Genomic DNA, 27,419 nt, shown 5'->3' on the forward strand with positions numbered 1-27,419 from the left:
GCCCTTGGGAATAATGCCCTACCATACCGTCCAGTAGCACGGTGGGTAGGAAAGTTTCAGCAAGGACGTGTGTCAACCAGTGATGAGCAACGTTCGGGATGACCTGTCAGTGTGTGGACCAACGTGGCACGTTCCATCATCGAGCAGCTCCTGGATGAAGACAGACGATGGACACTACTGGAGTTAGAGAGGGCACGTAGCATCGAGAAACGCACCATCCACAGGGTATTGCGTAATGAGCTGCAATTGCGCAAAATCGCATCGCGGTGGGTACCGCATTCACTGACGGAAGTTCAAAGGTGGGTGCGCTATGCAACATGCTCCGACCACCTTGCACGCTGGCAACAGGACAGCGATCAATTCTTGTCACGAATAATCGCCATCGATGAATTTTGGGCCAGGGCATATGAACCAGAACTGAAACATCAGTCCTTGGAGTGGCAACATGCTGGATCACCAAGGAGGCAGAAGGTCCGTCAGAATCCTTCCCCAGTCAAATTCATGATCGTCGCGTATGACGTCAGGGGTGCCATTGTTTGCCACTTTGTTCCACATGGCAGAACAGTGACCGCACAGTACTACAGGGACTTCCTGGTGTGACAGGTATGACGTGGCATTCGGGAGAAACATCCGGATCTCGTGGATAGTGCAATAATCCTGCATGACAATGCAAAACCACATAAAGCAGCGTGTGTAGGGCAGCTACTGCGACGACGTTGGGGATGGGAAGAATTGGAGCACTCATAGTACTCTCTTGACATTTCGCCCTGTGACTTTGATCTCATTCGAAAGATTAAGGAACCACTACGTGACAGGCAGTTTGCAACACGAGAGGACATTACTAATGCTGTGTGCCAACAGGTAACCCGATTCACACATGGTGCGGCAAATGCTGAGGCAGATGGTATTCAGCGTCCTCCACATTGTTGGCAGCGTGTGGAGTCAGTAGCAGGGGACTACTTTGAGTGTCTTTAGGCCCAGGTTTGTCATGTCAACTTTAATCAAGAAGTTAGTATAAATAACCACCTAATCGATACTTTATTATTGTCTCAGGCAAAACTGAATATAAATTAACACTTACAGGACATGTTTCGACCACTTAGTGGTCCTCTTCAGCAGTATAAAGAAAGAATTGAGAAGAAAAAACATTAGAATTGAGAAGAAAAAAACATTAGGACAATAAGCACAAATAATAAAAGTTCTTTGGAGACTCCTTTGTTAAAAAATGGAGGTCATCAGATCAGGACATCATGCCTCTCGTTCTTGTTTGGAAAAGATGTTTATTCTGCGCTGTCTAGAGGGTCTGTCTTTGAGCGCGACCTGGTGAAGTAATGATGTGACACAGTCTGACAGTTCATGCAAAGCTCTGGAGAGAAGGGAAGTAGAGTTTTGTCATCATCTAAAATATCATGTGAGGGAGGAGGGAGATTGGGCTGTGTTTCTGTGATGTCGTGTTTGATTATATCTTTTGTTCGTCTTGTCTGTTTCATGTCTACCCATTCCAAGTATTTACTAATATTCTCGTATAAGATGTTTTTTTGCTCTTTGTTTTCGTTAAGATTCTCTTCATTTTCTAATTTATCAAGAACGATGTGGATGTTTTCCAGGTTGTTGTCAACTTCATGCGTACTGTGTTGTCATTCTTTTGCACCGGGCAGGTCGAACTGCCCTGTATACTACCGTAATAAATTAGTGTGTTACGATATTTCAGTGCTATTCATTGTCCACACATGTAGGTAACACCTTGTCCTTTTGTCTGTATATGTCACATTTTCCAACCGGACTGGTATCTTCAAGAAAAAAAAATGGTTGCCATGACTTTTGCCTCACCCTTGTATATCTCTTTATGGGACATGTTTTGCTCAGTTAATGAGCATCCTCAGCCTTAACTTAATCTTAAAATGATGGCCATGAACAATAGTAAACAAATTAAAAAGTCAATTGTCAAGTTATCACGTTTTAAGAAGTGTTTAGTGTTGTCTATTTTTTTTTTTTTTTGATGTAATGTAAGTTAGTTTTAGAGACTATGGTGTAATTTTAATACTGACATGCTCTTTAAGTGAGTGAAACATGTCCCATGAAGAGATATAATTCTTTGAAACTGTTACCACCTAAATGTGGATAGTATTGCATAGATGGACAATATATAATTTTATTATAATAAATTGTTGTTAATAGACAGGTCTTACAGGATGATGGGAAAGGAAAAGGCTAAGAATGGGAAGGAAGCAACCATGACCTTAATTAAGGTACAGTCCCAGAATTTGCCTGATGTAAAAATTGGAAACCACAAAAAACCATCTTCAAGGCTGTTGTCAGTGGGGTTCGAATGCAGCTCCCACCATTACACCGATGACTGAAATTTCTTCTAGACTGTATTTCATCTGGTAGTACAGAATGGTAGGCTTATAAAATTTGCCCTTTCTTGGATCCACATCAGCAGGCTGGCTACTGTAACTTTCAAAACAGATTGTTGGGTCTATTGTATAGCCTACTAAAGAATAGCAAGTATGTCAATGCTCCTAATACAGCCATTTGTTGCCAAGCTGCGCACTTCTTAAGAATTTACCTCTCAGTGCTTCGGTTATTGCTGACCAAATCTTATGTCTAACATTCCACAGAACTTCTCCAAGCAGTCATGATTCCAAGATGTGCACAAGAGTTTTTTGTCTCCCTGTGGTAACACCTGCAGAGGACACGGATCAAACGGCAGAGACGTTGGCAGTCATTTTAACAGCCTCGCAGTACATTCATCCAATACACACTTCACATAGTTCTATTAGGCCAGGAAACCGACAGGCAGCATATAGGGGTATTCCTTACATTTAAACTCATTCTAAAAGCACAGAGTAGATAAACCTATATGTAATTAACTAGCCAAGAAATATCTATGTACATGTGCTGCTTCCTTTTACACACACTTTGGCTTCTGGAACTATTTCACCCTATCACTTTTTGAGTCGGAAGTGCAATGCATACTGCTTCGTATGATCACTATGGGATTAAAAAAAAAACTATTTACTCGGGGCGTCGACCTAAGAAGAGCTTTTTCCCCTACTTTGCACCATGTATTATGAACCTGCGTGTATTTGGAAATTGCTGAAGTGTAAAGTTTTTTTTTTTTGCTACGGGCTTTATGTTGCACAGGCACAGATAGGTCTTATGTCAACGATGGGATAGGAAAGGCCTAGGAGTTGGAAGGAAGCGGCCGTGGCCTTAATTAAGGTACAGCCCCAGCATTTGCCTGGTGTGAAAATGGGAAACCACGGAAAACCATCTTCAGGGCTGCCGACAGTGAAATTTGAACCCTCTACGCCTCTACGCGAACGGCCAACTCGTCTGGTGAAGAGTAAAGTCTCCAGGCCATGGATATTAATCATTTACAATTAAAAACCCCTGTCCTGCCTGGGAATCAAACCTGAGGCCGCTGGGTGAGAGGCAGACGCCTTGCCCCCTACATCGTGGGGCGGGATCACTATAGAATAATAAGAACATATTAACCAACTCATAACAATGACTGAAAATACCAAACTGGAAGTTATTTACTGTACTTTATTGTAAACACTGAAGAAGCACTGAACCAGCCATATAATTTCTGTATAAGGCTGCAAGTTAGCTATGTATTTTCAATAATTAAAAAAAAGGTATACAATTGTTGTTTTCTCCTGATTTTCCTTTAGAAGACCATCAATATTCCTTTGCATTCATGATGATTTTGAAACTCTTGACCTGTTTAATGACACCTAACGCCTGTCAAATTTCAGCATTCATTTTTTGTAATTTGTCATACTGCTCTACAATTGAACATTTCTCTCTTCAATGTTTAAGGCTTTAGGTTTTATATGAGGTATCACCGCACTGCAACACTGTGGACTTCAGTCAAAAGCTCTAGCTAATCTTAATGTTTGTAGTGAAAAAAAATTTAAAAAGTAAACAAAAAATAAAATAAAGTCTGCCTGTACTGCGAAGGCCTAGGAAGTCTTTCATTTTCACTCTCTTTGTGTTCCTTCCCTTTCTTTAGCAGATACCTACATTTTTGAAGTATCGGACCTCTTCCATTTTCCTTCTGATTAGTGTTGGTAGAGGAAGGTTACCAAGTTGTTCTTCCTCTTAAAACAATAATCACTACCAGCACTTAATTTTTCGAAGCAAGGACAGGACTTGGCAACCCTCTTGACCAAATGCCTTGTGGAGTTTTCAGTAGAGATTTGTGTAATATGAAAATACTGTTTGTGTAAATGTTCTTTCTTTATCTATTAAGGTAAAATTATTTTTTCTTTATTATTAATACACTATATGACTGATTAAAATGATCCAATGGGGCCATAAACTATGTATAAAAAATTTTCTTTCCATTGATTAATTTTAATACATAAATAACAGCAGAAAATATTCACAACAACTTAATAAAGGGGGGGGGGGGGGCAATGAACTATCAAATAGGCTATGGAAGCTAAAATAGGCAAAATAATAACTGGTCCTACCATTACCAAATGTACAGAAACACGTTTGTCTCTATGTGACACTTCGATATCACTTTTATAAAGTTCCGTATGTGTTAATACCGAAACACTGCAAAAATGCTGTTTATTGTAGTCAAAGTATTGATTTGTTTATATACATATTTTACGCTACATTAGAGCACTTGAATGAATGTGTATATATATGGGCCGATGACCTAGATATTAGGCATCTTTAAACAACAATCATCATCATCATCATCATCATCATCATCATCAATCAGTCCATATACATTAAAGTCTTTGGAGTATTAGCTACAGATTTGGCATCCTTACCCCTGCAATGATGTTTTCGTCTTCTGGACCATGAGTGATTCCAGTGTGGACGTGCTTAATATAGGTCTCAATTCTGTCTGATTTTTCCTATCAACACTGAAAACTCCTTCTGTGAGAAATTACTGTGAGGTAAGTTTAATACAATACTGCAATACCTAAGGTTTCATTATGGAAAATAGTAGAATACAGCTCCTTCATTCACAATGCTCACGAGTAGCAAAAGTAACAGACTATCGAATGTTTAGTTGCCAACTCACAAGCATTGAAATGAGGAGGTTGGGCAGTTTTTCTTCATTCCTTCTTTCCGCAGAAATTAATTTTCTCGTAATAATGTCTTTTTGCCGTAATAATTTTCCCTTTGACCATAATGCCTTAATCGTGAGGTGAAATCCGTAATAATTACAGACAATCCATAACTGTTGGCACCTCTGAAGGAGGGTATTAGCCCACGATCATCCCAAGAAATGGTGGCTTGATCATGTCAGAGAAGCAACATGAATAGAAGGACTTGCCCCTAGCAATGCCTTAACTAGCATGCCTGCCAAGTACAGGGCAAAGATTGTTGGTGCAAATGTACAGCCTTGCTTAAGCCCATTTAAACCCCTTGGCAAAAAGAGCCAAGACCTACCAAGCGACCGCTGCTCAGCCCGAAGGCCGGCAGATTACGAGGTGTCAAGTGGTCAGCATGACAAATCCTCTCGGCCGTTATTCTTGGCTTCCTAGACTGGGGCCGTCATCTCACCATTAGATAGCTCCTCAACTTTAATCACGTAGGCTGAGTGCACCTTGAACCAGCCCTCAGATCCAGGTAAAAATCCCAGACTTGGCCGGGAACCGAACCTGGGGTCTCCGGGTAAGAGGCAGGCATGCTACTCCTACACCATGGGGCCAGTGCTTGAGCCCATTAGTAATGGGAAATTCTTCATTTTGGTGCAACACTTGTCCAAGCATATTATAATGTTGTGCCTGTATCAATCCAACAAAGTTTTCTGGGCAGACTCTGAATCGGTGTGAGAAAACTGCCAGTACAAAAAGAAGACTGAATATTTGGGCCACATCACGTGAAACAAAATGTATCTACAGGTGATCTACAGGAAAGTCAATGGACAAAAAATAGTGAAGGGCAAAATAGAATATCATGACTGCAGAATATTAGAGAATAGATTTTAGCCATTTTCTCAACATTAAACATGTAATAAGATTCGGGCTTCAGGTACACATTTCTTCTTCTTCTTTTCTTCATGGGGCTCCTAAATATTAGTTCCTAATTAGTGTTGACCTCTAAGATCTTTTGCTACCATGTTTTTCCTTCATTCCCACCTCGATATACCTGCTTCCTTCACAAAGCTGCAGGTTGTTCTTATTGGGTCTTCTTGGATTTTTTCTCTCTCTTCACCTGGTAGTCCTAGAGTGGAGAGAGTGATTCTACCCAGCGCCTCACATTCGAAAAGTATGTGTTCAGCTGATTCCTCTGCTTCATTGCATTTTCTACATATGCTGTCTCTTATTACTCCAATTCTATGTAGGTGTTTTTTCAGATGGCAGTGTCCTATGAACAGTCCTACTACCCATCTTATATTTTCTCTGCTGAGTTTCAATAGTTCTTTAGTATGCTTCTTGTTTGGTCCTTTTATCAGTTCCTTTGCAAGTCTGCATCCTGGAGTAATTTTCTATTTTTCCATTTGTTTCTTTTGTACCCATTTTCCTACGTAGTGACAGGCTTGTCCATAGGAAATCCCGCATGCAGGTAGGTACACGTTTACTATACAAACCCAATATGCATACGAGCAGTAGAGTCTAAAAGTTCCAAGTCACTTTGTATTATGATAATGAGGAGTCTGAGTGGAGGTCAAGGGCAGAGCAAACAAATCAATGACAAGGCCACAGTTACAGGGTGACTATCTTCAACAAGGAGCTTGAAGAAAATATTGGAAGTTAACTCTCACTGGGAGAGCTGGAGTTCCTAGATTTATAGAATGGAGTACTCCCATCCCTTAGTTCCAGATTGCCCAACACTAGGGAGAGGGCAATCTTTTATAGCAATTCATTAAAGTAACTAAGATTAAGTTATAAGGAGATTCCCACCTTCCAATAGTTGTCAATTTCTAATAATGGATTTATTATTTACATGATATAATCCAGCTTAATCTCTAGGTGTATACTAAATAAGACATGTTTCGTTCCGATTATGGAACATCTTCAGCTAAAAGACAATTAAAACACATGTGATAGTTATGGTAATGTTCATTCATGTTGGGTTAAAATTTCCAACAAGTCAGTGTCCAAGTGACGAAGTAAAATCGGCGTAATGGTTCTTCTTTATGTTGGAGACATGTATGCTTGTTAATCTTGAAGATAAAATTAGAGATATAAAAGATTTTCTTGAAGTATAGTTATCGGGGGAACTCTTGAGAAATAACCGTAGCTGAAGTTGAGTTGCAGTTAGATTATTAAAACGAGTCTGAAACAAGAAGAAAATAAGTAAAAAGGGAGATATTTTAAAGGAGAAAACCTTGTAAGAATGTTAGTGAGGATAAAAGGATAATGGAATTGTTTATCTTAAAGTCGATCGTGTCGTATTTAGCGTCCTCCCTTACACCGTGTCGTCAATTGCCGAGTTCTGTGTGCAGGTGTGAGGCGCTTGCGGTGGGCGAGGAGAAGCAGGAGAGGTAGGGGAAGTGGGAGAAGCAGGGGAAATGTTGTGTAGGGTGGAGCTAACTGAGGAGTGGTGTTGTGATAGGCTAAGGGAAACGGAAGGACACTGACCTGTTGGAAATTTTAACCCAACATGAATGAACATTCTATTTTATCACCATAACTATCACATGTGTTTTAACTGTCTTGCCATTTTGTCAAATCTTTTAGCTGAAGATGTTCCATAATCGGAACGAAACATGTCTTATTTAGTATACACCGAGAGATTAAGGTGGATTATATCATGTAAATAATAAATCCATTATAAGATATTGACAAGTATTGGAAGGTGGGAATCTCCTTATAACTTAACCTTAGTTGTGTTGAGCCAATACGGGACAAACTATGAGATTTATAAGCTGTATAAGCAATTCATTAAAGTTTGATACATGCATTACATTTTCCTCTTATAATTATTTGACTATTACCACACTAAATATAATTTATTTTGTCCTAGACATAAACAATGCTATATGGTCTATGACAACATGTATCTTTCCTTAGCTTATTTAATGCTTATTTTTGTGTCACAAGTCTTACTGGAGTATCCTACCATTACCAACATGCCTTACTTGACAGCTAAATTATGAATAGAATATAATGACACAACAATATAACAATTTATATATTACATTTGAAATTATTTTTAACCTACTAGTAATTATATTCATTATTCTAGGATATGCAGGCCTTTTATCCATCTTATCCGTCATTACTCTCGTTTGTACTTGTTTTGATGTTTTTAATTTCCTCTTTTCCACATACTTTTTAAAATACAAAAAAATGCTGCTATTCTTCCTGGTGTAATCCACTTTTATTTAATATTTTAGCAATTGCATAGAATTCTCTCTCTCTTTCTATTTTTGTTTTAGGTTCACTTTCCAGATAATTTACTCTCAGTGCTTTGGTTGCCCTACAAACTCTCAATAGATGCACTTCTTCCATTTCTTCTCCACAGAGTAGACACTGATTTTCATTATTTCTCTTTCCTTCTGACCCTTATTTTTATAAATTCCCATTAATCACCAAACCATTCCTCTCACTTCTCTGTTAAGAAGCCTTTCTCTCCTCATTTCGATATTGTTTATGACTTTACAAAATCCTAGACTTAAAATGGCAGTTGCAAACATTTTTAAAATGTCACCAACAAAGCAAAGGTTTGAGTAAGTTTCTTGCACCTCTCCATGTCACCCTATCCTGTGTTAACCTTTCCATTTCTACCTAACTACTACATCGTACATCTACAGTAATCTGATCTGTTTGTCACATTCCTGTCTTGGACTTCCCCTTCTCTTCTTACTTCCTACACTTCCCTCAAAAACTATATAAACCGGTCCTGGGTGTCTAAAGATGTGTCCTATTGTTCTATCTCATCGCCTAGCCAAATTTTGCCAATCTCATATAGTAACATCAAAAGGAAATAATTCTGGCTCCACCTTATTCAATACTTATCAGATTCTTAAAATCTAAATGATATTATAAAAAATAAAACAAAATAAAATAGAAATAACAACCGAGACACGCATTTTCAGCAGAAATGACACACAGAAGGACTATAGCAATTTCAGACGACTTGAGAAAATTATGATCGGAATAAATGAAAAAGTACTGGGTAGATCTCAAGAACCAAACAGTACAACCGCTCTGAAGAGTAAAAGAACGAGGAATGATTTGAGTGGTCCAATGTGCCCAATAAAGTTAATAATAATAACAACAACAACAATGCATGTTGGCGGTGAGAACGGTAGGGATAGACTAAGGTATAAATATGACAAGCAGATTACAGATGTGGGGTGCAGCAGTTTATAGACTGATAACTCAGACAGGACTTCTTCAGCCAATATACATTAATACAATAATTGATAAATGATTAAGAAAGATGTTTAAATCATTCGACATAACACACAAAAATGTGCATACTATTTGTTCGTTACATTTAAACAGTTGATCACTAGGAAATCGTCTACATAAAATAGTCTTCTTAGACTAAATTGTCCCAGTAAAATATTGATTAGATGAATGAGGATGGCATATCTTAGCACCATCAATGAACCTGGCAATGTGAGCTCATAAGGGCAGAGCTCGAATGTCTGAGCTACTCAGCGCAGCCCATTTTAGTAGGCTTAGCAGACTGATACAACAGCACCATCTGGTTCAGTGAGGAAAGCAACAGGAAACTACATTACTCCTCATTTCCCTAGTATGGCTCTGCAGTGATATCAAGGCTGTGTATGACAGCTGATATTGGAGCTGCTGAGGATTCAACCTGCCATCAGGCTGATGACTCAACATAATCTAAGCTCTTCATCTAAAAGGACCAAACCACTGATAAAAATAATAATAGTCTGCTTCCATCTCCTTCTGTGGTCTTTCCCCATGGTAAATTACCGAGCGAGTGGATGTGCAGTTTGGATCACGTACCCATCTGTTTGCATTCGGGAGATAGTGGGTTTGAACCCCACTGTCAGCAGCCCTGTAGATGGTTTTCCGTGGTTTCCCATGTTCACATCAGGCAAATGCTGTGGCTGTACCTTAATTGAGGCTACGACTGCTTCCTTCCCACTCCTAGCCCTTTCCTACCACTGTTGCTATAAAATCTATCTGTGTCAGTCCGAAATAAAGCAAACTGTAAACAAACAATAAAGAAAGGGTATTTCTTTTTTATCTTCTGACCAGTTTTACTCTCTGGGCTTTGAATTACCATAGTGATCAAACTTGAAATACTGTAAATACTGTAATAGTACTATGACATGTTGGTAGGAAGAAATGTGAGTGCCACATTATTTCACTTCTGGGTTTTCATATTGTCAAGACGTGGGGGATGTGATTAGCTTGGTGGCTTTGTAGCCGGCTTCCCACCCAGAAAGTTGAGGTTCGAATACCAGTCAATCGTGGGATGAGATTTTCATCTCAAAAATCACGTGACATCAGCAAAGGCAATCGGCCTTAACCAAACTGAATCTGGGTGGCTCCAGGGATAATAACTGGGATAAGATGAAGATAGATTTTATATTTTTTAAATGTGCGATACAACGTCGAAGTCTCCGTGGCTCAGTGGGAGCGCGCCGACTTACCACTGGGTTCCGTGGTTCAAATCCTGCTGAGATTTGCACTGGATAAAGCGGAGGCAGGACAGGTTTTTTCTCTGGGTACTCCAGTTTTCCCTGTCACCTATCCTTCCAGCAACACTCTCCAATATCATTTCATTTCATCTGTCAGTCATTAATCATTGCCCCAGAGGAGTGTGACAGACTTCGGCAGCTGGCACAATACCTATCAATAACAATTTGCTTTACGTCACACTGGCACAGATAGATCTTTGGTGACGAAGGGATAGGAAATGCCTAGGAGTAGGAAGGAAGTAGCCATGGCCTTAATTGAGGTACAACCCCAGCATTTACCTGGTGTGAAAATGGGAAACCACGTAAAACCATCTTCAGGGCTGCCGAAAGTGGGGTTCGAACCCACTATCTCCCGGATACAAGCTCACAGCTGTGCGCCCCTGACAGCATGGCCAACTCGCCTGGAATGATTCCTACCCTCGCCACTAGATGGGGGCTTCATTCATTCCATTCCTGACGCGGTCAAATGACTGGTAATAGGCTGTGGATTTTCATGATACAGTGTCTGTATCTGTATCTTCATTTTGGGTTTGGAGACAGGTACTCTATATATTTTCAAAAGGTACAGTACAAGTGCTCTATCCAACATAGCTACCAAAAGAAAAACAATTTTTTTAACATGAAGACGTTAAACCAATATCTGGATATTTCAAAGTCCTAATTCTGTGTAAATTACTCAATAAGTGGTCAACAATTCCCTTTTTTTTTTAAATTTGTTTTACATCGCACTGACAAAAATAGGTCGTATGGTGATGATGGGATAGGAAAGGGCTAGGATTGAGAAGGAAGTGGCTGTGGCTTTAAGTACGGTACAGTGCTTGATCTGAAAATGGGCAACCATCTTCAGGGCTCCCGACAGTGGGGTTCAAACCTACTATCTCCCGAATGCAAGCTCACAGCTGTGCACCCCTAACTGCACAGCCAAATCATTCAGTGATGATAAAATGCAATTATCCACATACTACATACTAGATTTATCCTGTCAACAACAGCTAATAAGGAAATAACTTTAGGTCTACAGGGTGGTGGTGATTATCGTTTTAAGAGGAAGTACAACTAGGCAACCGTTCTCTATGTAAAACTAATCAGAGAGACAAAATGGAAGGAATCCGACACTTCAAAAAATGAAGGTACAGGCCAAAGGAAGACAAGGGCCATGAATGGTGTGAAAATTAAAGTCTCCCTAGGCTTCCATACGTAATACCGCCGGAATACCAGAATCAGAAAAGAACAATATATGACCAAGGGAAATCTGATAGGATAGATGAAAGTGAGGAGCCTGGCACAACTAAGTGGAAGGAATGCCAAGACTCAGCTAAGGGCCCTGTGGTGGCCAACCCACGCTTCCAAGTTAAGAACCCTTGGGGCCCTTTTTATTCACCTCTTACGACAGGCAGGGGATACTGTGGATGTTTTTCTACTGCACCCACCCACAGGGGGTTTAGGCCTACCAACTACCATCCTGCTTTAGAAAACAAAAACTTAATGACAATCATTCTGCAACTATTCTTTTGAAAACCGACTAATATCTTTCTAAAGTGATCTGCAAGTGAAAAAGCTTTCTTAATTGTTTCATTGCAGAAGTGACCTGCTGACTGAAACAGAACCTCCGAATACAATGCCAATGTATCTCTTTACTCTGTGCAGATATCTCAGACAATAGCAATAAGTCCTTTGTTTGTAGAAGTACCAGCATGTGGGAAGAAATAGACAACAGATGTTTCACATTCCTCTTCTGTTCTTCCATACTATGGCTTTAACTGTAAACAACAGATGGTTTATAAATGCCTGGAGTTGTTTATATAGCAAGAACGTTCAATGAATCTACACAGTTCAACCTCTACTTTGTTGTACTTCTGTTTTATAAGATACTAGCTGTTGTGCATCTATCGTAATGGGTTAGTTTCTGTCAAAGGTTTCCGGCGACGCAAGGGCGGGAAAGTGATGAGATTGAGATGGGCATGACCTTAATTAACGTACACACCCAGCATCTGCTTGGTGTGAAAATGGAAAAACATGGAAATCGATCTTGGGGGCTGCCGATGGTGGGATTCGAACCCATCATCTCCGGAATGCAAGGTACGCAACCTGAACTGCACGGCCAACTCACTTGGTATGGTGATGATGATGATGATGAACTTGACCCGGAATGTGATGACATGCCATCTTTTAACTGATGCATAAGACACACTGCCAACTTATACAGTAGGCTACATAAATCCTGATCAATACCCTCTGATTACAGAAATGCATATCGTCGTTGCCGGGACAAAACCTCCTACGTGATAATATTCTTGGAGATATACTGACCCGCAGCACACACATCATGAAGAGCAAGAATGCCTTGACAATATGCACACAAAATTGCCCCTTAGATGACAGAACCTTATCGGTCAAACTTCTGAGCTAAAATATTTCACATAGGAAGTTTTGTCCTGGCAACGACGATATTTATTAAGTCATTTTTTCATAAATCTTTGCCTTTTTTAATTCTACCACATTATTTAGTCATTTTTGGCAATTGTTTTTTGTTTTTAAGTCATTTTACTTAGTTCTCCATAGGACACATCTTAAGACATCCAGGACTTGTGCAGGTGATTTTTGAGGGAAGTGTAGGCAGTAAGAATGGTAGGGGTAGGCCGAGGTATGAATATGACAGACAGATTAGAACAGATGTAGGATGTAGTAGTTACGTAGAAATGAAAAGGTTAGCACAGGATAGGGTGGCATGGATGGCTGCATCAAACCAGTCTAAGGGCTGATGACACAAACAACAACTCCATTATTATTTAGTAATTTGTATGCATTTGTACTGGGTAATTAACATATCTGAATAATTATCTGACCTTTCAAAAAAATGAGAATACTCAAACATCAAAAGGTTCAGTATTAAAGTCTAAAAGTGCACAATAAAGTTAACTTCTACAGTTCTTATCCATACTCTTTGAAAATCCCCATTCCTAAGGTGTGATGATACAACCGCTTTTAATTTGGAAGGGCTTGCAATGAGATGGGGAGATATAATCACCGTAGTGGCTCATTATCTTTTTCTTTTTCCTCTTCTTCATTTCATGTTTTCAGTCTTCTGGGTTAGGTTGTGAATCAAGAACCTCCACAGTTCTGTATTTTTCACAGTTCCCCCAACAATGAGACCACCAGGAACTGCGTGTCGCGTTTGGGGGACGCCTTAACTGTTTCCGAGACCTCAACTTACTGTCAATCATTTTATAGGCAGTTAGTACGATGGGCTCGCCTCTCCCAAAGGCATTTTATACCTATTGCCAGGATATTTTCAGGCCGCCTCTAAAATGGAGATAAGGAACTGCTAGATGGACCTTAGTGGTATAACCTCCGCCAAGGGACCATCAGTCCTTCTAAAGAGCCTCGTCTGCCCGAAGCCATTGGACCCTTTAAACTGCACTCGTATTTATCCCCGAGTCAAGTGCTGCCTCTTCTGCTATCTCCAATGTGCCAAAGACCAGCTTCTCCGTTGCAGATGCCGTTGAGGTCTTCACTCGTAACCCTGAGCCCGGACCCTTACCAGATGTGCTCTGGGACTCACCAAGGCAGAGGCACCACTCCCTGGGTAGCGCTGTCTCTGAAGAGGGTCTTTACCTGCTACCTGCCACCATAGTAGGTACAATCTCGTATTTCAGAGAATTGTTGAAATGCCCGAGTACTAACGTACTAAGTGCGTGCGAGTTGTCCGTTGTGGACCAAGTCGATTAATATTGAATTTTCATTACTGCATTCACGCACTCTACACTGTGATGGCAGTAGTGCCAGACCTGTAGCTTAGATCCTTTCCAACAGAACAAAGATTACCTAGGCCACCATAGCTATACAGTAGAGCAACCGACGCAAAATCAGGAGGTTGTGGGTTTGGATCCCACTGGTGTCCCGTTGGCCATTTTTTGTTCTGTACTTCTCTCAAAATCTTTGCATTTTTTCTCTTGCAACCTGTCTTCTTTTCTCTGTCCATCCCCAGTTCAGTTTCTGTTCATCATGGAATACTCTATACTTTGTTCGGTCAACATGTACTATATGTAACATGATCTAATATGTTGAAAGTCAATTTTGATTACAATGCGGTTGTGAAAATTCAATATGCATTAAAAGATGTAGCATTCAACAACATGTAGGTCACGACAAATAAGTGGCATCCAGAATATCAGTAGATTGCATAATATCCCAATATACCGAGCTCGACAGCTGCAGTCGCTTAAGTGCGGCCAGTATCCAGTATTCAGGAGATAGGGGGTTCGAACCCCACTGTCGGCAACTCTAAAAATGGTTTTCCGTGGTTTCCCATTTTCACACCAGGCAAATGCTGGGGCTGTACCTTAATTAAGGCCACGGCCGCTTCCTTCCCACTCCTAGCCCTTCCTTGTCCCATCGTCGCCATAAGACCTATCCGTGTCGGTGCGACGTAAAGCAACTAGCAAAAAAAAAAAAATCCCAATAATGACAATATATACAGTAGATGCTCAGTAATTTTGCTTCTAGGAAATGTGTTTAAAAAATGACTGAAATATTATTCTCTCAGGTATTTCTGAACCTATTATTATTATTATTATTATTATTATTATTATTATTATTATTATTATTATTATTATTATTTTCATTTACAGCCATTTCAGACCATGTTGAGCAACAATCACACTTTACTGGAAGCCTTCTTTGCAGCTCAAAATCTTTGCATTTTTTTCTCTTGCAACCTGTCTTCTTTTCTCTGTCCATCCCCAGTTCAGTTTCTGTTCATCATGGAATACTCTGAAGCTGTCAATCACTGATCTATACTTTGTTCGGTCTACATTGGTATTAGGAGGTCTTCCCGATTTAATCCAAAGTGCTCAAGATCCTTTCTTACCTCCCTGAACCACTTGTCAGAAACTTTAGGTTTACTGTCAAGTGTCTTAAAAATCTGATTTCTCAGCCTCTTTTCATCCATTCTAAACAATCTCCATAAAATATGAGTTATTCTTTTCTTCAATGACTCAATGAATCTTTCGCTTTCCTGGTATAATTCTCCCCTTCCTCGTAATCTATATATTGGCCATCCATGATTTTTGGATCCATTAACTTGCGGACAAACTTTCTCTCAAATTCTGTACTTATTATTATTATTGTTTGGCAATTGTTAATTGTATTCACTCGATTGCAAGATAAAGGTAATGTGGACAGTACACATATTTATTATTTTGGGTAAATACATATTTTTGTGGGTTTTTTCTCGCTCGTTTTAAGTCTTTTATCTTTTAAGGATTTTTACGTCATTTCACAACTGATCTTTTGGCATTTATTAGGTAACCAGAATAGGGACACTGATGAGTACTTATTTTGTACAAACTTTACCCTACATTAACAATAAAACTAAGTTAATCCGACGGACAAATAACCACCGACAGAATCATATGCCCCCACTCCACATGAGCACTCTGGAGAGGTTTTAACTGAACCCAGGCTTTTTTTTTCCTAGTTGTTTTACATCACACCGACACAGATAGGTCTTACGGCGACAATGGGACAGGAAAGGGCTAGGAGTGGGAAGGAAGCGGCTGTGGCCTTAAGGTACAGCCCCAGCATTAGTCTGGTGTGAAAATGGGAAACCATGGAAAACTATTTTCAGGGCTGCCCACAGTGGGGTTTGAACCTACTATCTCCCGAATACTGGATACTGGCCACACTTAAGTGACTGCAGTTATCGAGCTTGGTGAACCGAGGCTTTTGTTATCCTATCTAGTGATTAGAAATTGTATAACACAACCTCTCCTTACCATGCCGGCCAACATTCTGATGGTGACATTTTTTTTCCACCAATGGGATTCTAATCAGCTAACCATGTTGTAAGACCATATAGACTTGATACTTTAATGATCAGGGCCACCAGGCGGGCTATAATGTACACTGAGTGGAACAGAATGAAGGAATATGATGCTGTTGATGGTGATTCATCTGTCGGGCGGAGGCGTTAAGCTTTGAGCGGATCCCTTGGTGTTATTTCACAGGAGTAGGCCATGTGCCGACACCAGGTTTAACCAAACCCCTACCTCATTATAATAATCATCATCATCATACAACCTGAGGTACAGGTCGCCCATGGGCATCAAACACAAAGACCTGCACCTGGTGAGCTGATCATGTCCTCCAACACTGCCGGCACTAAAAGCCATGTGATAAATATTTATCGGAAGATTTATTAGGAACCAATAAAAGCAAAGAGATAATTGAAAACAAACACATAGTGACAGATCATCATCAGACTCTGTCAATCTTCCACAGAGTTTATGCAGTCACTAGTACTTGCACCTTAGCCTCCTTTACAACATGTTCTTTTTCACTCCCCACCCCCGTAGAGGATCACAATATTATTTGCGCCCGTTTGCAGCTACAGCCTTGGGCATGCACCGCTTGCATTGCTTAATGCGTGTTTGCTATGTGCTCTCAAAAGAGATGGGCCATCTGGAACCGAAGAAGTGCTTTGATTCCTGGTCGTGATCTTGGATTCTTGTGTAAACATTTACTAAGCATGTGTATACACAACTTGACTGTACAGTACATGGTTTATATTTTATAGAATATTGTTTTAAAATCTCCCATACATTCGTCTCACTCAACTTTTCAAAGTGACATAATGATTTATGAGACGCATTCAAGTCAAAAACTATGCTAGCATTCTTCCACAACCAGCATTCTTCTGAGCATGGCTTACTCTCTCTCTCTCTCTCTCTCTCTCTTTTTTTGCCAAGACATCAACCAGGGAGTATCCATACTACTGCAAGAGTTCACCAAAATCCCCATAGTAGATGGAGGGTGAATGCATGCATGATAATACAGGTGCAATGATGAAAATAATTGGAATTTGCTCAACAGTATGTTGAATGGACTGCTAATGACTGGCAACAGGCAGCCTTTTCCGACGAGTCATGTTTCAGCTGTACAGAACAGATGGACGTCAATGTATCCTGTGAAAACATTTGAGAACTGTAACCAATGGTGAAGGCAACTCAAGGCAGTGGAGGCAGTGTTATAGTCTTTTTTGCTAGTAGCCTTACGTTGCACCGACAAAGACAGGTCTTATGGCGACGATGAGATAGGAAAGGGCTAGGAGTTGGAAGGAAGCGGCCGTGGCCTTAAGGAAGGTACAGCCCCAGCATTTACCTGATGTGAAAATGGTAAACCACGGAAAACCATCTTCAGGGCTGCCGACAGTGAGATTCGAACCCACTATCTCCTGGATGCAAGCTCACAGCTGCACACACCCCTAACCACATGGCTAACTCGCCCGGTGTGTTATATTATGGGGAATGTTTTTGTGGTATTCTCTAGGTCCCATCATCCATGTAGAAGGCACCCTTGAACGAGAAGTAAGGCCTTTTGCACACTTATCCGGCTATCGGATAACCAATGCTGGGTACATGACTCTCAGGAAGATAAATGTACGAGGTGTTTTATACTTATCCGATCAAAGTCGTAGTCGTATAAACAATAATACCAATATAAATGGTCCGTTATTGGACATTATAAATTTTCCATTCAACTCATTCCTGGATGCCAGCATTTCGCCCCCGAGTGCTAAGTTGGGCTCATCAGTTGGTACATAGCACACCCACCAAGACGCATGGCTAGTGCATACCGTGAAGGCCAATGCGTAGGCTACTTCGAGCCACTGGCAATGCCAATGCACTATGAAAGACTGTCTCATTACTAAAAATTGATGCCTGCTTGGCCATCAGATGATAAAGATGCAACCAATGGTGGATGAACACAAGGCAGTGGAGGCAGCGTTACAGTCTGGGGAATATACTTGTGGTATTCTCCATGTCCCATCTTAATGGTCCGTTATTGGACATTTATATTAGTATTATAAATTTACTCATTCGGGACAAATATTTCAGGTTCCCTATGAGAATCAACATCTATATCATAAACAATATCCGGTTGCCGTCCTATTGTAGCAGGACGCCAGCAGTTTCCACTATGCGGACTGGCTGTCTGTGCTGCGAAACCAGATTGTGAGGGTAGTGGGAACTGTGAATCAGTGGAAGATTACACATCTAGCCAGCACAGCACCCGTCTGCAGTCTCCAAGTGTTGTGGTTCCTTGTTTTGAATAGGCTGGATACAATCTCTGGAGGATGTGCTGTGGCGCTTAATGGAATTTTTGATTCTTACATGTAGTTCGGTAAAAGTTTGCACGCTCATCCTAAAATAGCTGAAAAACTTGTCCCAGCCATTTCTTAAATCTTCAAAAAGTTCTAAGAATGCCCCAACCTTATCTCTTTTCAATACTGATTGGATGAACCCACTGCAATCCATTTCTTCTCCTTTTCTTCAAATGCCTATGCAAGACCATAAACATTAGGGATTTATTGCGATTCCTTCCAACCAACGACATGCTGTGTGTTGGTAAGGGAGGAACTTTGAAACTGTAACTGTGCCCTTCCTGCTATGTGGCAAGGTGCAATATTGTGTTGGAAAGAGCCCATCCTCCTGAGGAAAGACAATCGTCGTTACTGGTAAATGTGATCACCGAGGATGGATAAGTGGTGTGAAATAGTCCTAGGGATTGGAATAATTTATCAAGGGAAATGTTCAATAAATTTCCATGTTCTTTCAAAAAAATTAAGAAAAGGCTAGGTATACAACTGATAGGGAATCTTCCACCTGGGCGACACAGCCCTAAATGCACATCATTGACTGACAGATTTACTGATCTGGTTATGAATCCATCCTCGGTGATCACGTCTACCCATACATGATGTTTGTCTTTCCTCTAGGTCCCATCATCCATGTAGAAGGCACTCGTGTTCGATTTGGTTATAAATCCATCCTTGGCGATCACGTCTAATAGTACATGATGAGTGTCTTTCCTCAGGAGGATGGGATCTTCCAGCACAAAAATGCACCTTGCCACACAGCTAGAAGTGTCCACACGTGGCTGGAAGAGCACGATGAATATTTCAAAGGTCTTCCCTGACCACCAAACAGCACCACTCCCAATCCAATTCGTCTACCCTATTTTCATCTCACTCAACTTTTCAAACTGACATCATGATTTATAAGATGCATTCACGTCAAAATCTATGCTAGTATTCTTCCACAACCAGCATCCTTCTGAGCATGGTTTACTCTTTTTTTTTTTTTTTTTAAATTTTTTTATTTGCCATACATGTTTCTACTGCAACAGTTCAGCAAAATCCCCAGAGTAGATGGAGGGTGACTGCATGCATGCTAATACAGGTGCATTTATGAAAATGACTGGAATTTGCTCAACAGTATGGTGACTGGACTGCTACTGACCAGCAACCGGCAGCCTTCTCCGACAAGTCACGTTTCAGCTACACAGAACAGATGGACGTCAATGTATCCGGTGAGAAACATCAGAGAACCAACACCCTGCAACCAATGGTGGATGAACACAAGGCATTGGGAGCAGCGTTACAGTCTGGGGAATATACTTTATGGTATTCTCCATGTCCCATCATCCACGTGGAAGGCACTCTTGTTTGATTTGATTATAAATCCATCTTCAGCGGGTCATGTGTACTCGTACATAACGATTGTCTTTCCTCTAGAGAATGGAATCTTCGGGCATGAAAATGCATCTTGTCACAGAACTAGAAGTGTCCGCCCATGGCTGGAAGAGCATGATCAAGATTTCAAAGTTCTTCCCTGATGATCAAACAGTCCCCCATCTCAATCCAACTGAACATCGGTGGGGCTACGTCAATCGTTGTTTTCTCCGTCTGTCTCCTCTGCCATGCACTCTTCAACAGTTGTGGGAAGCACTGCAGACAGCATGGACCCAGATACCTGTCGACCTATCACCACCTGACTGAAAAAATGCCAGCATGTCTAGCTGCTAACCGCGCTGAAAAGAGTAATTAATCTGGATACTAGCAGGTGGTCATAATCATGTGGTTCGACTGTGTATATAGATATAATGAAATGTAAACAACTTGGTGTTATAAATAATCTATTTACCTAGTTACATGTCAGAGAAGATCACCTGGCCATAATCTTATCATGACAAATAAATCATAAATCAATAATAAATGTCACAGCTGTCACTTCCTCATAATTATCTGAAGCTGCATCTTTGTCAGACCAAAGCATCTACTTGCTCCAGTGCAATTTCTCCTAAAGGACACTTCTAGGGGACAATTATTTAATTCCTAGGTGTAAATACATGAACATATACATTGCTCAAAAAATGTTTTGCCTATTCTGGTTTAGTGCACTTTTTCTTTTGCTATGCATATTTACATACATTATACATTACGAAAGGCACATACAAAGACAAACGACATGCAGTTAGCTATACAAAAGCAACTGAAACACAGCAAAATCACAACGTTGGCAATGTGGGATTTTGAACACAAAATTATTGTTGATTATCAATATGAGTACAACCACCTCGGGCCCTGCGGCATGTCTCACTACTCTTAGATAGCAGCTTCAGTCGGTTGCTGAATGTTGGCACAAGGATTAGTACGTTGGGCAACTGTTCTCTTCAGTTCCCATAAGTTGACCTCACAGCATCTTAAAATACCACCTGACTCAACTGGGATCGAACCCACCAACTTGAACCCAGAAGGCCAGTACTCTATTACCCAAGCTAGTCAGTCTGGCAGGAACATTTTATTCTTGGACTACAGCTGTGAGTGTTTATATGGAAAATATGTCACCAAACCAGTTTTAACTTTTCCAAATAGCGGACACTTCTTAATAACAGATTCTCAAAGGTGTTCGCTACTAAGAATTTTCACTTCATATTAGTGTGTCTAAATATTGGTCCCAAAAGAGATGCCTTACTATTACTTACTTACCTTCTTTCTTTCTTTCTTTCTTTCTTTCTTAAGGTACTAGTTCACACATAGCTGTGCCAATAACAACATGTGCTGGAACTCAATATCTTGAGACAGAAGAGCCAGATTACAGAGTGATAAATGGCATATTAACAATTTTCACCAACAGAATGTCAGCCGGCAGGGTAGGAGTGGTGGTGGTATACAATTCCTAATCACTAGATTGTGTCCTAAAAGCCTGGCTGACCGGGCAAGTTGGCCGTGCGGTTAGCGGCGTGTGGCTGTGAGCTTGCATCCGGGAGATAGTGGGTTCAAATCCCACTGTCGGCAGCCCTGAAGATTGTTTTCCGTGGTTTCCCATTTTCACACCAGGCAAATGCTGGGGCTGTACCTTAATTAAGGCCATGGACGCTTCCTTCCAACTCCTACGCCCTTCATATTGCATCGTCGCCATAAGAACTATTTGTGTCGGTGAGACGTAGTCATAAGCAAAAAAAAAAAAAAAAAGGCCTGGATGGAATGTTCATACGGAGTGAACGTATATGATGCTGTTGATGGTGGTTCGTCCATTGGTTGGGAACATTAAAGCCTAGAGCATACTCCAGAGTGTGAGCTATGTGAGCCAAACTGTGTAGCCAACTGGCCTGGTGCTATAAAAAGATTACATACTATAAGTTTCATATTGGTTCCGTGTTGACGTCACTAAACATACACAATTGTTAAGGATCCACCAATTCAATATACTATTCAATCAGATAAAAGACATCACCCGATAGAAATTATCAGTACATGCTTCATCCACCTGGTGGACATCTTCACCTACACAACATAATACTACACCATTATTACATTTAGATTATTAAAAAGAGAATGATGGGAATTGCAATATCCATGACCCATTAAATATGTGGAAAGAACCACCAAATTAAAATAGATTAAATAGAAAGTACATTTATAGGGTCATAAAAATATCAAATAGCCTATTTTTTGCGTGGAAAGTTTTTTTTTGCTAGTTGCTTTACGTTGCGACACAGATAGTTCTTATGGCGACGATGTGACAGGAAAGGCCCGCGAATGGGAAGGAAGCGCCTGTGGCCTTAATTAAGGTACAGCCCCAGCATTTGCCTGGTGTGAATATGGGAAACCACGGAAAAACATCTTCAGGATTGCGTGGAAAGCAATCACATGAAAGTCTTAAAATTGTTTGTTGATATGTTAATATGCAGTGTCTTAATGTAATGGGAAATCAAATTATAATGGGTTTCAAAAGGGAACCAATGAACCTTCTTCTATTTTTTTTTTTTTTTTTACCTTTAAGATCCTGCTAACTGATAACTGCAAATAACACTTGAAAGACGTGTAACGTACCCTCTTGGAAGTTCTCAAGCTGGTCTGCAGCCTTGTTTGTATGTGACTGGTTGTTTGTATATTAATATATATACTTGGAAGGCCCCTGCTGGTGAGATGTAGTGTTTACATTGCACTGTGTCTTCTGGTATGGGCTGCAGCAATGTGTTACTTTCATTGACTTGTCTCAGTCTCATCCTTGGCTTTGACAACATGAAAGTGACTGAGGTATGAGCGATGCTAGTAATAACATTCCTTATGCAGCCAGTTCCTGTTATGAATGGTGTGAAAATATTGCTCATAGTGTCAGCTGGTGCATGCATTTCAGTGGGCTTGGCAGGCTGATATGCAGTAGCAACTACTGGCTCACTGAGGAAAGCAACAGGAAACTACCTCACTCCTCATTTCCCTAGTACGCCTCTTCAGTGATGCCTAGGCTATCTGTTGATAGCTTTCAGTGGAACTGTGGAGGATCAAACCAGCCTTCGGGCTGAATACCATACATACATATTATGCGCACACTTTATCTTGGTGCATTTACATCTAGTGCTGAATTTTAAGCATCGTTGTGCGACATCTGGCGTACACATTACGTACTAGTACTGTTGTTGTTTACACAACAAAGCCAAAGTATAGAATCCATGCTAGGAACAAGATTCGCATCGAGAAATGTTTTATAATGTTATATAATGTGTATGTGACATAGTTGTTGGCTTAAGATGATAACGGTTTAGAAATTTCACATCGATCGATCATATTCTCGATTCAATTCAGATTTCATTTTCATTCAGTTGGCAGCACCAGGCAGCACTATCGATACTGGGACAGCTCTCTCCTTACTCCTCACCCCCGTACACAAATGCACCAAGTTAAAGTGTGCGGATAATACATACATACATACATATACTCTGATTGAGTTACAGCCGACAAAAGAGTCTTTACTTGTCAATGAATATCAACAACACATGCTTGCTTCATAAATTTTATCTATAATTCATGTCTCGTCTTAACTTTTATTGATTTTGACCAATGATGGTATCTAGCAAGACCGAAACTAGTTTAATCAAATATATGTAACTTTTTTAAGGTTACAACAAACAGTATTGAATAGGTGGAAACCTTTAGCTTTTGTTTTACATTATATTGCTCTTCAATGAAATTTATTATCGATGATAAAGCAACTTGTAAGAAAATGTTTACAATTGGCTTTATGTCGCACCGACACAGATAGGTCTTATCGTGACGATGGGATAGGAAAGGGCTAGGAGTGGGAAGGAAGCGAACGTGGCCTTAAGGTAGTCTCAGCATTTGCCTGGTGTGAAAATGGAAAACAACCGAAAACCATCTTCAGGACTGCCGAGAGTGGGATTCGAACCCACTATCTCCTGAAAACTGGCCGCACTTAGGTGACACTGTAGCTATCGAGCTTGGTAGTTGTAAAAAAAAAAAAAAAAAAAAAGAGAGAGAGAGAGAGAGAATTTGTCTATACAGAAAGCAGTTGAGAAATTCTCTCTTGCGTACCTGGTGCAAGTTAATTTGGCAACCTTCTGAGAAAATGCACATGCCACACAATATGAGGAAAGCAACAGCAACACTCTGAACATAAAAATTTGAAGGTTTAGTATTATAATCTATCAGTTTCATGTCCGTATTGATACTTTTATTCACGATTACAAAGAATGGGTATTGTCCACCTATGGACGGTAACTTATTACAACAAGACTGAAGAAGGTTCTTTCCAGAATGCAAGGAAAGGAGTTAGTACATATATTAAAACATCACTTGTATTCAATAATTTGCAAGAGCATCTACGAGAGAGTAAACAGGAAAGGCTCCAATCAACATAATACTAAGACATCTGTTTTCCAGAACAATGGTGAAATAAAGCTTATTTAAAAAAATTGATTAGATGTGTAATAATCACTTCCATCCTAACAGCAATCTGCTAAACAAAACTGATAAAATAACTTATCCGAGATGACACAAAACTAAACTTGAATTAGGCGAAGTATTGCACAACTAACATCTACATATATAAAAAGTACAAAAATAATTTAATGATGTTTAAGAAGAGAAATTCCATCTTTTGTTTACTCACCCTGAATTCAATAACATGGCCAGCATACGCTCCAAACCTAATAACCACCCCTGCCAACGAAGTGCTATATATCTCATACGTTTCACAGCTGAATAATGGTATGGCTTCGGCCCCCTCTGGCACTGTCCAAGTAACATCTCCGCTTTCATCCAAGCAAATAAGAGTTCTTCATTGCATAGAAAGACAAAGAATGGTTGATTAGTTCACTGAAGAAGCATCGGTGAAATATGTAAACACCATACTTGACAGTATACCAATCTAAACTCACCCTTCAATTCCAGATTTCTCGGAATGGCTACTTTGTGAATTGCAACATACCACCTGAAAGAGAATAGAGTGCTATATTTCAAAACAAACATTAACTACAAACTGATCACCGAATTATTATGCCACGAGCATCTTTTGTAGCAGTACATTTGCTACGCCCATTCTCATCTGTCAAGCATGCAAGTAATGTGCTTCACAATAACAGAACGTGCATTTCCTCTCTCAAAAAATGAAACATATATGGATTAGTTTCTCTTGTAACTTAAATTACAGTTTTCTACACATAAATAAACCTGACAATTTCATATTTAATAATTTTATGTACCTCCCATGTCCCTATCCAGGAATGGGCAGCCATCGCGAATACCTAGTTTGATTAACTGTCTATAGAGAGCGCAATCGTGTTATTGCCAAAATTGTGCCCGTGTACAAAATCACTTGTCAATTGCAAGTGGGGAACTAGCTGTAACAAATGTAAGGTTCTCTATTCATGCTCTATGCAAACGTTTGAAAAATATTTTATCGTTTTAATGATGAAGTTTTACGATGCAAAGATAAAAAAAGAAATATCAAGCAGGAAGGATAAAATAATATATCTGGATTGTGGCAAATGCTTGGCGAACTCGATTCGTTACCTCGATCTCCGACTGTTCAAAACGACAATCGACGCTGTAGGGAATTGACGGCTGTTTCAGCATGGCGAGTACTATAGACATGAGTTTGGACGATATTATCCAAAAGAAATATTCAAAACTAAATATTAGGGGAAGAGGAGGGTAAGTAAATGCATCGCGAACCTTAAAACATAAGGATCAGTGTTATAAGAATCACTTCAGGACTTATTTTTGTTCACCACTGTAACGTCTGTAAAAGTTACTTGCAATAATTCTGGCGGCAGTACATTCATTTTATACAATTTTAGCTTCAGCTAGAAATATTTAATATAGTGTTACTTCATTGTCATTATGTGTTACTATAATTCTGAGGTTACTAAAATTACATGGTTTCTTATGATTATACTTTACTATTCACCCATTTGTAGAACAAGGAGAGGAAGGCAGCAAAAGAGGTTAGAAACAACACGAAGAGGCCCGACCCAAAACAATGCAAACAGTAAACGTGCAGGTCGTCGTGGGGGTGGAATGGGTAGAGGACTCAATTCTGGCATTAGTGATGCTCGTCTCCGTATCATTCAGAAGAACCGACAGAAACTCACTGATGCGCGAGATAAATTGGTGGAGATAGCTAAAAAAAGTGATGCACGATTGAAACTGGAAAAGTTGAGGGAAAGCAGAATGCAGGTAAGTTTTTGTGTTAACGTTGTTTTATATGTAATGATGGATGTTATATATTTTGTTAAATATAGATGTATATGTCATTGAGTACTGTTGTATCATAAACAGTTTAGAGTGTATCAGATATTACTGGCATTTTATGTGTGATGATAAGAACCGAGTTTCATCCCTGCATCAGTTCCTTTTGTTATTATAATTTTACCTTCCGCAGCCCAGTACTCGCTACATTTTGCTGCGCGCGGAACGACTATCATTTGTTTACACTCTTGGAAAGGATGTTGTCAAGCAGTGCTCAGTGCTGCCAACCTCTGTACTTAGGAACTGATGAGTGAGTGGTGCTTCGATAGCTGGTGGCCCTAGGCCTCTAGTTTTGTGTGGAAACACGATTGGTCTGGACTGGTTCTAGCTGTGCGGACGGTTAGGATGGGACCTGGACAAGACCATTGGTCTGGACTGGTTCTTGCCGTGCGCACGGTTAGGATAGGATGTGGACAAGACCATTGGTCTGGACGGTTAGAAGCCGTGAAGCGGCCCTAGGCCTCTAGTTTAATGTGGAAACATGATTGGTCTGGACTGGTTCTTGCCGTGCGAACGGTTAGGATAGGAGCTGGACGGTTACAAGCCACATTGTTTCCTTTACATGGTGTTTTGTGTTTGTGTGCTTTTATTCAGCCGGGTTTGGTAACGCAATGTATTTATCAACATTGATGGCAGTGAGGTCACTTGCATTCTCACTGGTCAACGTGAACAGAATGTAACTACTTTAGCCATGCCCGATGGCGGGTACTGCTCTTTATTAGGTTATAAAAGTAAATGTACTTCTGGGGGCGGAATGGTGGGTTCCTAGACATCACAATGAACACATCTCTCCTCTAAAAGGAATTCCAAGTAAGATTTGCATTAGTTTCGCGTCCTTATAATGTTATAAACTCTGGGCTGCGGAAGGTAAAATTATACCCCCATAAAATTTTAGTCTGGATCAACATTCCT

At 40.2% G+C, this 27,419-nt stretch overlaps 2 protein-coding genes across 2 annotated transcripts in view; one reads left to right on the top strand and one right to left on the bottom strand.

The window, feature by feature from the left end:
* The window catches only part of LOC136884991 (uncharacterized), a 98,234-nt gene extending 72,741 nt beyond the window's left edge, over nt 1-25,493 (bottom strand). The window contains exons 1-3 of the mRNA XM_067157361.2: nt 25,460-25,493; nt 25,136-25,188; nt 24,868-25,033 (exon numbers count right to left, since the gene is read on the bottom strand). Coding sequence (XP_067013462.1) covers nt 24,868-25,033; nt 25,136-25,188; nt 25,460-25,492 — 252 coding nt within the window. The 5' untranslated portion in view covers nt 25,493. The remainder of the gene's footprint in view (nt 1-24,867; nt 25,034-25,135; nt 25,189-25,459) is intronic.
* Nucleotides 25,494-25,592: 99 nt separating this feature from the next.
* The window catches only part of LOC136885111 (polymerase delta-interacting protein 3), a 30,611-nt gene continuing 28,784 nt past the window's right edge, over nt 25,593-27,419 (top strand). Inside the window, exons 1-2 of the mRNA XM_067157568.2 lie at nt 25,593-25,910; nt 26,177-26,435. Coding sequence (XP_067013669.1) covers nt 25,831-25,910; nt 26,177-26,435 — 339 coding nt within the window. The 5' untranslated portion in view covers nt 25,593-25,830. The remainder of the gene's footprint in view (nt 25,911-26,176; nt 26,436-27,419) is intronic.

Source organism: Anabrus simplex, chromosome 13, assembly GCF_040414725.1.
Source record: "Anabrus simplex isolate iqAnaSimp1 chromosome 13, ASM4041472v1, whole genome shotgun sequence".
Taxonomy (NCBI): Eukaryota; Metazoa; Arthropoda; class Insecta; order Orthoptera; family Tettigoniidae; genus Anabrus; species Anabrus simplex.